We start from the raw sequence: 13,392 nt of genomic DNA on the forward strand, positions 1-13,392 counted from the left end.
ATGAATTGTGTTATTTGGGAAAGGCATTCACAGAAGTAAAATGAGAGTTTGTGTGCATGATGTGGTTTTTTTTTAACCAGATAGAAGATGAATATAGAGCTTTCCAAGAAGAAGCAAAAAAGCAAATTGAGGACCTGAATATTACCTTGGAAAAACTTCGGACTGATCTGGATGAAAAAGAAACAGAAAGGAGTGATATGAAGGAAACCATATTTGAATTGGAAGATGAAGTAGAGCAGCATCGAGCGGTAAAACTCCACGACAATCTCATTATATCTGACCTGGAGAGTAAGTAGTTTTTGTTTCAGTTACACTTTTTGGTTGTAGTTTCTACCTATTTTTTTTTTTTTTAATGCATCAAAATAGCTTACAGCTGAGTAAAAAACATCAATCACGAAGAGAGGGGGAAATTAAGCATAATTTGTGTCATGCACTGCAGTTCCCAAAGGATGGTGCTGTGTGCTGAGGTCCGAAGGAGCAAATTGGTGGCTTTGGCCTCTTTCCCTTCATCTCGACTTTTGTCATCTGGATTTCAAAGACAGCCAGAGATGTGACAGCTGAAAGCTCCTAACCACACAGGCAATAAGCTTCCCACATTCCACTTTTTCCAGAAGGATGGTGGAGCCATCACACAGAGAGCTGCCCCTTCCATATGCTGTTTTCTTAAACTTGGAAAAGCATTCATCATCATCATCATCATCATCATCATTTTATTTGTATGCCGCCTTTCCACAGTTAAAAACAATGCTCAAGGCGGCTTACAACATGACAAGATTTACATAATTACAAAAGTCATAAACAATAAATAAACCACATTAAAAAAAATTACACAACAAATGGAAAACAATTTCCACATAAATCAAAATTTAAAACTAAGAATACAGCATTAATATCACAGTTTAAAATGACATAGATATGTTTTGTATGTTCCAGTCAGGTGCTGCTGATGAAATTTTCCCTGTTGGAAGAACTTTAATATCAAACAAATAAAAGGATTCTTTAGTTGTGATTTCTGCATTGCAGGGGGATGGACGGGATGTTCCTTGGGGTCCCTTCCAACTCTATAGTTCTATGACTCTATGAACACAGTTTTATATACACGTTTATATCAAAATACATAGTCCTCCTTTCTTTTCAGATGCAATGCTCAGGGAGTAACTAGCCTTTATCCAGAAGACTTTGCTTTTATCATTAATCTGCTTGGCATCTGTGCCATCATTCAGTCTCACAAGAGTCCACCTTGTCCACTGTGCTGTTCAACATTTCTATGAGACCCAAGTGTTCAATGTTGCCTGGAGATGTGGAGTAGCATGTCAATGGAATGCTGATGTTACTCAGCTCAGACCCCACTGGGTTGAACAGCCCTCCCCTGGCATCACTTTCTGGAAACAACCATCCAAGTGGGATCGGAACCACTGTGAAGCAGTTCCACCCACCCCTAACTCAGACAGCCTCTCCAGAAGGATATTGTGGACAATGGTATTGAAAGCTGCTGAGAGATAAAGGAGAATGAATTGGGACACGTTTCCCCTGTCTGTCTCCCAACAGAAGTCATCATATAGGGCAACCAAAGCAGTTTCTGTGTCAAAGCCAGGCTTATATCCTGATTGAAATGGATCTAGAAAATCAGTTTCTTCTCAAAATGCCTGGATCTGGTTCACAGCTCCTACTCAAGAACCTTGTCCAACAAAGGGAGATTGACAAATTGCCAGTAATTACTTAGATTTTACAAATCCAGGGAGGGTTTCTTAAGGAGTGGTTTTACCACTGCCTCCTTCAAGCAGGCAGAGACCACCCCTTCTCGCAAAGAGGCATTTATCACCTCCCTGGCCCAACCAGCTGTTCCCTCCCCACTACTGCTACCAAGAAGGGCAAGGATCCAGAGCACAATGGTCGCCCTGACTGATCCAAGCACTTTGTCCACATCCTCAAGCCTTACAGTGGTACCCCGCAAGACGAACGCCTCGCAAGACGGAAAACCCGCTAGACGAAAGGGTTTTCCGTTTTGGAGGCGCTTCGCAAAACGAATTTCCCTATGGGCTTGCTTCGCAAGACGACAGCCCATAGGGAAATCAGCGGGGAAGCGCAGCGCGTCTTCCCCACTGTCCTCGGACCTCCTCCCGCCGCCCGGCATCGGAACGAAGCTCCGATGCCGGGCGGGGGGGGGGGGGAACGCCTCCTCCCGCCGCCCGGCATCGGAACGAAGCTCCGATGCCGGGCGGGGGGGGGGACGCCTCCTCCCGCCGCCCGGCATCGGAACGAAGCTCCGATGCCGGGCGGGGGGGGGGGACGCCTCCTCCCGCCGCCCGGCATCGGAACGAAGCTCCGATGCCGGGCGGGGGGGGGGGACGCCTCCTCCCGCCGCCCGGCATCGGAACGAAGCTCCGATGCCGGGCGGGGGGGTGGGGACACCTTCTCCCGCCGCCCAGCTTCGGATGGCTTTCCTGAAGACTTGGGGTGGGAGGAGGGTTTTCCTTCCCACCGCCAACATTCAGAATGCTGTTCTGAATGTTGGCGGTGGGGAGGAAAAACCCTCCTCCCACGCAAGCCCCGGGAACAGAGGGAAAGCACTGCGCGCCTTCCCCTCTGTTCCCGTACCTGTCCTGAAGGCTTGCGGTGGGGAGAAAAGCCCTTCTCCGCACCGCCAGCCTGGCAAGCGGTTTCCCTAGGAACGCATTAATTGATTTTCAATGCATTCCTATGGGAAACCGTGCTTCGCAAGACGAAAAACTCGCAAGAAGAAAAAACTTGCGGAACGAATTAATTTCGTCTTGCGAGGCACCACTGTACATCTCTTTTGCCAGCCACAATTTCTGAAGAGGAATAATCTGGCCATTGTAATCTATGATAGTCCCCTGATTGAATTCCAGAAAATGATTTGAAAACTAGGATAAGTGCAGGATACAAACAGGGTTTTAACAGAGGCAGCTGTTTTAGATCATACCTCATCATTTGATTGCCTGTTTGCTTCCAAACCTTATTTCCAGGGCCAGTACTTGCTTCAATAAAACCACTAATGACTTGAGGCCCCAAAACAGCTGCTCCCTTATCAACCAGCTTGTACCATCTAAGGCCCTTCTCTCAGTACCACCCTTACTGGATATGAAGTGAGTGTCAACAAGGGAGACAGGTTTTTTAAGGGGGGGTGTCCTGTGATGCCCCTCCCCAAGGAAGCTCCCCTGGCCACACTGCTTGCACAGTGCTCTCGTCCTCTTTGATATTAGATAACAGATTAAAGAAACCAGCAATAATTGTCCACACAGACCTTTTAACTTGTTGAACTGTTTTACTGATTGTTTAAGCATTTTATTGTTTTTACATATTGGCATGAAAAGCAACAACTGTAAACTGCACTGGAATCTTTTTACAGAACATAAAAATATTTCCAATAAATAAGATGAAACGGTGGATTGGCTCATTTTCTTTCCCCTTCTCAAAGCTCTGCTTTCAGGAGTGCTGCTTACAGCAAGGCCATATAAGGGCAATTACACAACAGGGCTTCAACTTCAGTGCTTTCATGAAATAAGCATGGGACCTGCTCTTACACTTTGACCCGTCTTATTTCTTTGGGAAAACAAATGTAATTGGTGCGGCATTTGGAGGTGAGGTGCCTTATTCCCTGTAGATTTGGCACAAGCAGTGATATCAAGAGCCCCACTCACTATTCTCCTCATGCAACAGGACTTTGTATCCTCGCCCCCCAACAATTGATTTTCAAAGGAGCACAGCTTGACCTATGAAGTTGCAATTTCTGCTTAACTCTGATTCTCCTGCGTTTTCAGTGGGAAGACTGCAGAACAGCTGCTAATTTGGTTGATCCTTTGCTGGTTCTCTGTAAACGCTTAATGTAGACAAGCACTTCATTTGAAATGAAGTCAGTAATCCAGGAAGAAACTGAAAGCTGTATCAAGTGGCTGCTTGTATCCTGTAGTTATGGAAAAGGCAGAAGGATGACACCTTGTGGGACTACTAGCACAGTTTGTGCCCTGGAAAACATTGGAGCACAGAAAATAGGAAATGCAAACTATGGTCATTTTGTTAGTGAGTCTGGAGATTATTAAACTTCCATGCAGGAAATATTGGGGGAGAGGGCACATTTGCTCTCACCCTTCCTTGGTGTCTTGTTTCTCTCTCTGCCCCCTGCTTGGAAGGGAGATAGAGATGCACATTCTCATCCTCCCCCCCCCCAAAAAAAAGGTGGCAAAAGGGTATGACATACAATAAAGAAACTACTAACTTCTGTAAGGGCAGAATAAATTTGGTGGTGGTGATTTGCCATGCACTGGAGTTGTGTGGTTGCTTTTTAACTTCAGGCTTTGGTGCCCTAAGATTTTTTATCAGTGGAAGCTCAGTGGTGTAGATTAGATACTTCCCCGTCTCTCTTCCACAAGTAGTAGGGAAAAGCGAGTGCACCCCTGACAAAGGATATTAGCTGGGAATTTATTTTAATAGTGTGTACATGAGTAGCCCAGACTGCACAGTGGTTCCCATGTTTGTTCTGGCCTAAGCACATAGTGCCATATTCAACCTTTGGCACATTGAAACATTTCTGCTTGGATGTCTGATGTAACAAGAATGTGTGAGCTCGTATCTTCATGGACAGCAATGGAGCAGAAGAGACTATTATCCAAACTGGGCCTTCGCTTTTTCATTCAACAGTACACTAGATGGCGTACTTGGGTTTTCAAAGCTGACACATGTGTTCTTGGAATCCTGAACTTTTAACAAACCATGGCAAGTTTTAAACAATTCTCCACTATTTGTAAAGCAAATCTTAAATGAGTATATTTTCTCTTTGTGATTAGCTGTGTTCTTTAACCTTCAAAATCAGCATTATATTTGTATATTACCTAATTACCAGGGCTGCAACATATGCAATATATTATTAATCATACACTTTGCATGCTTTTAATATGTATAATGGTGCAGCACACATTAATAACACAATGTGAAATGCAACCCTAAGCATTATCCCCTTCAGATTTAATGTGCTCATAGCATAACTGAAGTTGAACCTGGTGTGTGTTGCAAGTAAGTTGCTTGTTGTAAGGATTGCTGTGTTGGATCAGGCCAGTGGTCCATGTAGTCCAACATCCTTCTTTCACCTGTTGCCTCGATGGGAAGCTCACAGACAAGACCTGAGCGCAAGAGCATTCTCCCCCTCCTGTGGCTTCCAGCAACCAGTATTCAGAAGCATTACTGCCTCTGGCACACAATTTAAGTAAATATTGCTTGGAATCAGATACCAATTTAAGATTCATCAAGGGCTTGTGGGGGTTCACTAGGATAGCTTGAGACTTGTGTTGATGGTTTGAGAAAAACACTTCCAGCATAATGATCTACAAAGAGCCTGAACTGAACTGCATAATTTATTATGGTTTATGTTTCTACTACCTTGCATTTTTGCAACTTGCCTGTTCCAGTGTTGTGGAAGGAATGTTTTCCCAAGCATCAGCAATATACCTTTCAGAAATTCTGTGTGCTCATAGCAGATTCCTTCTTGAAAGTGCATCCGGTATTAAGAGGCTTGTGTTAACATCAGAGTTAGTGTAAGTTCGAAAACCTTTTAAGAACAATCCTGAGGGGTGTGTGGGAAATACCCCGAATGGCCCAATGAGGACTGAGCATGCTTAGCGGCCAGGGATGTTGAGTGAAGTGGTGAGGTGCACAGAAAATCTCTCTGTGTGCGTAGAATGAAGTGCAGTATCATTTTCAGTAAAGAGGATGTAGCTGAGAAGAGCACTCCACATGAGGACATGGAGCATTGCAAGGTGGTCCTACTTGTATCACCTGTATTCAGCTTCATCAGTATTTCTACTATAATCACACAGTTCTCAAATCTTCAGATATTTCAAATATCCAAAGGGCTGTCACATGGAGCAAGTTTGTTTTCTTCTGCTCCTGCATTGCAAACCAGTGGCTTCAAGTTACAAGACAAAAGATTGCAACTGAACATCAGGAAGAGCTTTCTGACAGCAAGAGCTGTTCAACAATGGAACAGACTCGTATCGGGAGGTTGTGGACTCTCTTTCATTGGGAATCTTTAAGCAGAGATTGGATGGCTATCTGTCATGGATTCTTTAATTGAGATTCCTGCATTGCATGGGATTGGACTAATTGACCCTCAGGGTCCCTTCCAACTTTACAATTCTATGATTCTGTGATTCAAGCAATGAAGATATAAATGAAAACTAATCCTGGTACACAGCCAGTCAAATACTAAATCGGATGTTGGTCATGGTCAAATTGCATACTTTTTGTGTAGCTAATACAAGGCTACAGGGGCATTTTTAATGTGACAGGTTTCACTGTATTTGAAAAAGGCAACCTGATGCAGCTGCAAGGCAGCATTGACTCTGCAGTGCATCTCCCTTAAATAATTTGCTTGGGTCTAGTAATTGTTTCTAGTGATTGATAACATTAAAAAAAGAAAGCACTGTGGTGGGGAAGGTGGAGATACTTTTTTTCTATTGAAAACACAAGCAAGGGAAATTCACCTGGGAGTAAGAACCATTGGACTCAGTGGGATTTACTTTTGAGTAACCATTAATAAGATTCTGTTGGTAGTGTTTTTTTATGGACAGCACAGATAATTTTAAGAAAGTGTTAGTGGCATTATCATTTTTTTCACAGGAAAACCATCTCTTGTCGTTGGCATTTTTCCTATGCATACATACTTCATATTATGTGGTCCATGCTTGTTTTTTGTTTTTGTTTTTATAATTAATAGCTGTGAAATGTAGGAGAGAAACCTAGAGTTCTAGAACCAATTCGTTGAACTTCCCTTTGAATACATTAAAGGCAGTAAAAAATTCCTTTGGGCTTTGGTGAAGTGTTTGCCGGTAAATAACTTTTTAAAAATTTCCACCTGATATATTTGGTTTTGTTTTGCCAGATACTGTTAAAAAGCTTCAAGACCAAAAGCATGATATGGAAAGAGAGATCAAGACTCTTCACAGACGGCTCAGGGTATATAAGCCAGTTCAATATATCATGGTTTGGGGTGGAGGTGCATCGGGTGTGTTATAGCAGTGCCTTTGGACTCCATTGCTGCTAATTATATTTTATTTAAACTGTTTATATTCCACATATCATGGCCTTCCAAAGCTGTAAATTTCTTTTTCTGCTCCATTTTCAGGAGGAGTCTGCGGAATGGCGGCAGTTCCAAGCTGATTTGCAGACGGCTGTGGTCATAGCAAACGATATAAAATCTGAGGCTCAAGAAGAGATTGGAGACCTAAAGCGCAGGCTGCATGAAGCTCAGGAGAAGAACGAAAAACTCACAAAAGAGTTGGAGGAAATAAAATCACGCAAGTATGTGAATGACATTTTGGGTTCATTCATTATATTTTCCTAAAATTACTTTATTTAATCTCTGAAAGTTATTCAGCAAGAAACTGTATAGTAAAATGTTCCTGTCAACAAAAATATTTGTTTATAAGTGTGTAAAACACACAAGCCACTCTACACGTAGGAAAAAGGACAACAGATATTTGCCCTTAAAGGTAAAGGGTAAGGAGACCCCTGACCATTAGGTCCAGTCGTGACCGACTCTGGGGTTGTGGTGCTCATCTCACTTTGTTGGCCAGGGGAGCCTTCCGGGTCATGTGGCCAGCATGACTAAGCCACTTCTGGCAAACCAGAGCAGCGCACGGAAACGCCGTTTACCTTCCCGCCAGAGCGGTACTTATTTATCTACTTGCACTTTGACATGCTTTTGAACTGCTAGGTTGGCAGGAGCAGGGACCGAGCAACAGGAGCCCACCCCGTTGCGGGGATTCGAACTGCCGACCTTCTGATCGGCAAGTCCTAGGCTCTGTGGTTTAACCCACCGCGCCACCCGCGTCCCTATATTTGCCCTTAGACTGCACTTTTAAAATCTTTAAAACTTCTGCACATGCCTCTTGGAGATTTAGAAAAATGGCAACTCCATTCTCCCCACTGCCAAAGAAAAAACTCTCAGAGAAGACTGGCAGGTTCCAATAGGGTTACAAGGGCAAGCTCTGTGCCACAGCTCTTCTAAATAGTGGGACATGGTGCCTTTTATGAGTGCCCGCCTTACCTCTAGTGAAACACTTCAGTATGGAGCAAAGTGGCAGGCAGCTTAATTAATTCCAGTGAGCAGCGTCTCTACCTCAGGTAAAGGTTCCATGTTGCTTTAGTATGTACCCTAATGTCTCACTTGGCAGAGTGAGGTACAGAAACACACATTATAGGGTCTTAGTTTCAAGGGTCTTCTGTTTAGTTAGCATGAGTACATTCAATTTCCTAAGTGCAGTCCCTCTAGTCCAAATGAATTTGTGGCAAGGCAGGGGGGAAAGAGGAAAGCAGCTGCATCTTCACTGGCTGATGGATGGGGCCATGTTAGTCTCCCCCTTATGCACTGCCTGGGAGTCCGTTATGCACTGCCTGGGAGGCCAGGGTAGCAGCTTCTCAGTGGCTGTGGTTTCCTGGCCAATGGCCAAGATTAGAGAGTGCCTCCCTTCAGCTCTGCTGCCCCAGGTAATTTCAACCCAAGGCATAAAAATCCTTACTATATAAATACAATTGATGCCCTTCCCCATCTCCCCTTTCTCCAAAAAGTAATACAGTGGTACCTCGGGTTAAGTACTTAATTCGTTCTGGAGGTCCGTTCTTAACCTGAAACTGTTCTTAACCTGAAGCACCACTTTAGCTAATGGGGCCTCCTGCTGCTGCCGCACCGCCGGAGCACGATTTCTGTTCTCATCCTGTAGCAAAGTTCTTAACCCGAGGTACTATTTCTGGGTTAGCTGAGTCTGTAACCTGAAGCATATGTAACCCGAGGTACCACTGTAATGAAACTCTTTCTCAAATGACTTTCAGTTTCAAACTTGCTCTCTGGCTTTGTAGCCTGTTGGAAGATTTGACCCACTCCAAGTAGGCTTCCCAGTGTAGCAGACGCCCTTCAGACATGTCCTCATGAATGAGTCCGTTGCTTAAGCACAGTATAGAGGGAGGAATTCAAGTTCCTTAGCAGTGTGCTTGCACTAGAGGATTGGCTTGTGCAAGAGAAGGCACAGGAAGCTGGCATGGTTCTTGTGACTGGTTGTGTAGCACATTGCAAATACAAGCTTCTGCTAGAGCAACTTTTGTACTGGATTTCATATTGCACAACCGTTATTCTCACGCTTGTGTTAGCACAGCAGCCCTTGTGCTGGCGGTCAGAGCACTGAACCCATGCCAGATCATTTCATAGTATCTTGACAACTGCCTTCCCCTGATATTCAGGCAAGAAGAGGAACGTGGCCGCGTTTACAATTACATGAATGCTGTTGAAAGAGACTTAGCAGCTCTGAGGCAAGGAATGGGTTTGAGTCGCAGGTCATCCACTTCTTCAGAGCCAACGCCCACTGTAAAAACTCTCATCAAATCCTTTGACAGTGCCTCACAAGGTAATTTGTTTTTTTGTACCTGCATAAACTTAGTGCAATTTTGTTTGGAAGCACCACCATTGGTTCTGTTAGCTCAAAATTTTGAACAGAACAAGCACTCCATGCATACATCAGTAGAATGTAGCACATTTTTTTTCGAGGGAGCTCCAGCCGGGTGACGATACATGTGGAAATGTATTGGATAATATGTGCTTCAGTTTTGCAAGCCCAAAACCATGCACCCGAGTTTTAAAAGTTTCTTGTTGTTCTGGGGCTTTGAATATATGGCAATCCTTATTTATCTAAGTTTTCAACCTTCTTTTAAGTTGCTTCATCTTAGTCCACAATGGTCTGTCTTCAAAAACTAACTGTTGTTATTATAGTTGAATCTATGTATTTCATTGTTATGCTTCTGTGGCACTTAATAATGTTCAGATATAAAAATTCATCTGGGCTTATAAGTCGTCAAGAATCTGTTTACAAAAAAAGGGCACATTTTAGCTTTAGATAAGGAAACTGCTTTTTGGGCAAGCTGCATAGGTTACTTCTCTTATATCTTTGCGCTCTTTGCATGTTATGAAAACAGAACTTGGCCAGATTGTGCAGGCCTCGCTACAGGAGGACATGGCCAAAATCTAGGATATGTGAAATTGGTAAATAGCTGCCAGTCACACTTAGGTCACTCACTTCAGATGAGAAGATGTCTTACTCTGCAATCTTGTGCCATAAGTGAAAAAGATGCAAAACTGTTGCTCTTAATTGATTTTTCTTTCCTTTTTCTATTGGGATATTTAAACTAGATGCTTTAGTGTTAATTGAATTTTTCCTGTTTTTTAAAGGAACTTGCTTGCTATTAATGTAAGCTGCCTTGGAATAGCACTGCTCTTGAAAGTCTGCTTAGAAATACTTGAAACCAACCATACTTACCCCCTGTTTATTTTGTTGTTTTTGGTAGTTCCTAGTCCAGCTGCAGCTACAATGCCTCGTACCCCCCTGAGCCCAAGTCCTCTTAAAACCCCTCCTGCAGCAGCAGTATCTCCAATGCAGGTAAATGCGTGTTTACTAACTGGAAGAGACTGTGAAGACTGATGTACAGTCGTACCTTGGTTTTCAAACAGCTTAGTTCTTAAATGTTTTGGCTCCCGAACGCCGCATACCCGGAAATGACTGTTCCAGTTTGGGAACTATTTTTGGAAGCTGAATGTCCAGCGGGGCTTCCACGGCTTCTGATAGGCTATAGGAGCTTCCTGCAGCCAATCAGAAGCTGCACTTTGGTTTCCAAGCATTTTGGAAGTCAAACTGACTTCTGGAACGGATTCTGTTTGATGTCCAAGGTACAACTGTATTGGAATTTGTAATGGTGCTAGCATGATGCAAAATCAAGAGAAGGTTTTGCAGTAAAAATCGTGCATTAAATTTGTCATTCATAATTGCATCCTGACCTTCACAAATTTCAGAGTGACATACATGGATTTTCTCCTCTTTTTGATCCTCAACAACCATTAAAGGCAGGTTACACTGAGAAAGTGACTAGCACAGTTGACCTGGTGGCCAGATTCAGATGTAAGGTTTCCAAATCTCTGACATATGGTTTGGAGTGGCAATGAATTTGAATAGTCTTCCACCCATTCCCCTGTCCTCTCTTTAAGCCACTTAGTTTGTTTAGTCACAGATATCTGAACCTGCAAACTGAGACTTAAGCACTTCCTACAAATTGGTTTGATCGTGGTGGACAGTCTTTGTTTATAGAGAGTGCCTAAACAGTTTAAAGTAGCACAAGGAAGCAGGTTTAACAAACCAGGAAGTCACTGCTGCAACTGAGTGTGAGAAGAGAATGGAAGAGGAAAGAACATTCATGCTCTTGCTTGTTCCCAATCCACAAAACCATGGTTTGTAAGACCTGGGAATGTTGCATTTGAATCTGGCCAGTGAGCTCCAGCGTGTCCCTAGTTCAAGTTCTTGTTCCCTACAACTGTTATGTCATTTAGCCTTCAAGCCAGTTGAGAGTACTTAGACCAGCAGTTCAGACATGAGGACTGTGATTATAGTTAATAGTTTATTATTATTCTGTAACTAAAATTCATTAAAATGCCCACCTGCTCTCTCACCAGACCTGCGAAGTAGGCCACCAAGTCACATTTTATAAGCAGGGAACTGCAGACTCTAGTACTGTTGTCTATACTGATTTTTTTAAATATAAATTCTGATTCATGTTTTAAAGATTAAACACTGTTGGTTGTACTTAGTTTTACTCAGGGTGTAAACCTGATGAAAAAAATAGTCCACATTGCTGGCTGTGCTGAATTGAACCTACGTCCAGGGACCACAATAGTGCTTCTGTGTGGGTTTTGCTTGTCTTAATATCTCACCAATAATAGTTCTTGTTTTCCTTCAGAGGCATTCCATAAGTGGACCAATATCTGCTTCCAAGCCCCTCACAACTCTGTCAGACAAAAGGCCAAGTTATGCAGAAATCCCAGTGCAAGGTAGGTGTTTTTTCTCTGTTAACATTATTTCACTAAAGCTCCCCCAGAGTTCTCCTGAGGTTAAAAAGGAAAGAAAAGCAACTGAATAAGAGAGCGTAGAAGAGGCTCTTTTGACACATGAGCTCCTTTTCTTTTGAGTACAGCAAAGTATTGTTCATATAGAGGGCTTAATGCCCCCGCTCCTGCAAAAGGAAGATGCAAAGCATAAAAGCTCAATAACATACTGTTAATTAGGGCTATGTATTATTTCAATTTCCTTCTTTCCATGCTCACCTGATCTGTTTCCTTTTACTTTATGCTAGTTTGCACTGAGCTACACTGGGCAGAGGTGAGACAGGGAGGGCTAGACTGACTTTAAAAAAGGAGACCCACAAGAAATTATACTACCATATGGTCACAGTGGAATAATTGTTTGGGTAACAGGTGCATAGAAGTCATAAAGGCCGCAGTCTTTGCAGATAAGGGTATAGTGCTTGAATATGCTAAAATCAATACTTAATCAGCGCTTGTATAATTAAAAAAGCAAAGAAATGTTTTATTGTTATGAAAGCCACCTTAGGAGCAGGAGGAATTATTTCCAAAGCAAAACAGTAAGTAAAGCTAAAAACGGGCCCATCCCATGTATTTGTAATCAAGTAGATTTTAGGAGCATTCACTAGCTGCCTTCCGAACATCTGGTTGTCAGTATGGTGTGCGGGGGAAAAAGAGGGAGGAAGAGGATGAGAGAGAGCCTAAAATAGTACATTCCAGGTACTGTTCTATTATTTTTCTGTTTCTGAGAGTTTGGCCTCCAATGTAGGACAAAACAAAAAACCCCATAAAACTGCTGTTCTCCACTTCTTGATTGTGGCAGAGTCAGCTGGCCAATTATGCATTGCTAAGATCTGTCTGGGCATCCTAACTAACTTCAGGAGGAAGTGAATGATGGACTGGTGCCTGCATTTGTTGAGATGTCCCTTGCACGCTAGTGGAACTGCACTTGATAACTGCAGGAAAGTGTAGGAGCCTGTGCGGATTTGTCAAGACTCAAGAACAAAGCTTGCTGGGAGAGGACAGCAATTTGTTCTCTGCTGCCACAGATATCAAAGCTAGAGCTAACGACCTAAGTTATGGGAAGGTAGATTTTGGTTGTTTGTTTAGATTATTTTTATACACCTGTGCTCAAGCCACAGGACAGTTTACAACAGTATCAGATAGGATAAGATCAAGTAGAATCCATAAAAACACACAGTCCATCAAGTACATAATACAGTAAAGGTAAAAGGTAAAGGACCCCTGGGCGATTAAGTCTAGTCAAAGGTGACTATGGGGTTGCGGTGCTCTTCTCGCTTTCAGGCCGAGGGAGCTGGGCTTTGTCCACAGACAGCTTTCTGGGTCATGTGGCCAGCATGACTAAACTGCTTGTGGCGTAACAGGACACCGTGACAGAAACCAGAGCACACAGAAACGCTGTTTACCTTCCCACTGTAACGGTACCTATTTATCCACTTGCGTTGGTGTGCTTTCGAACTGCT

At 43.2% G+C, this 13,392-nt stretch overlaps 1 protein-coding gene across 1 annotated transcript in view; it reads left to right on the forward strand.

Moving 5' to 3' along the window:
• SPECC1L (sperm antigen with calponin homology and coiled-coil domains 1 like) overlaps nucleotides 1-13,392 on the forward strand; it is a 52,181-nt gene that overhangs the window by 18,476 nt on the left and 20,313 nt on the right. The window contains exons 5-10 of the mRNA XM_080986202.1: nucleotides 81-288; nucleotides 6,896-6,969; nucleotides 7,139-7,314; nucleotides 9,250-9,413; nucleotides 10,348-10,439; nucleotides 11,788-11,878. Of these exons, the coding sequence (XP_080842328.1) occupies nucleotides 81-288; nucleotides 6,896-6,969; nucleotides 7,139-7,314; nucleotides 9,250-9,413; nucleotides 10,348-10,439; nucleotides 11,788-11,878 (805 nt within the window). The remainder of the gene's footprint in view (nucleotides 1-80; nucleotides 289-6,895; nucleotides 6,970-7,138; nucleotides 7,315-9,249; nucleotides 9,414-10,347; nucleotides 10,440-11,787; nucleotides 11,879-13,392) is intronic.

This window comes from Podarcis pityusensis (assembly GCF_964106645.2).
Source record: "Podarcis pityusensis genome assembly, chromosome: 16".
Lineage (NCBI taxonomy): Eukaryota > Metazoa > Chordata > Lepidosauria > Squamata > Lacertidae > Podarcis > Podarcis pityusensis.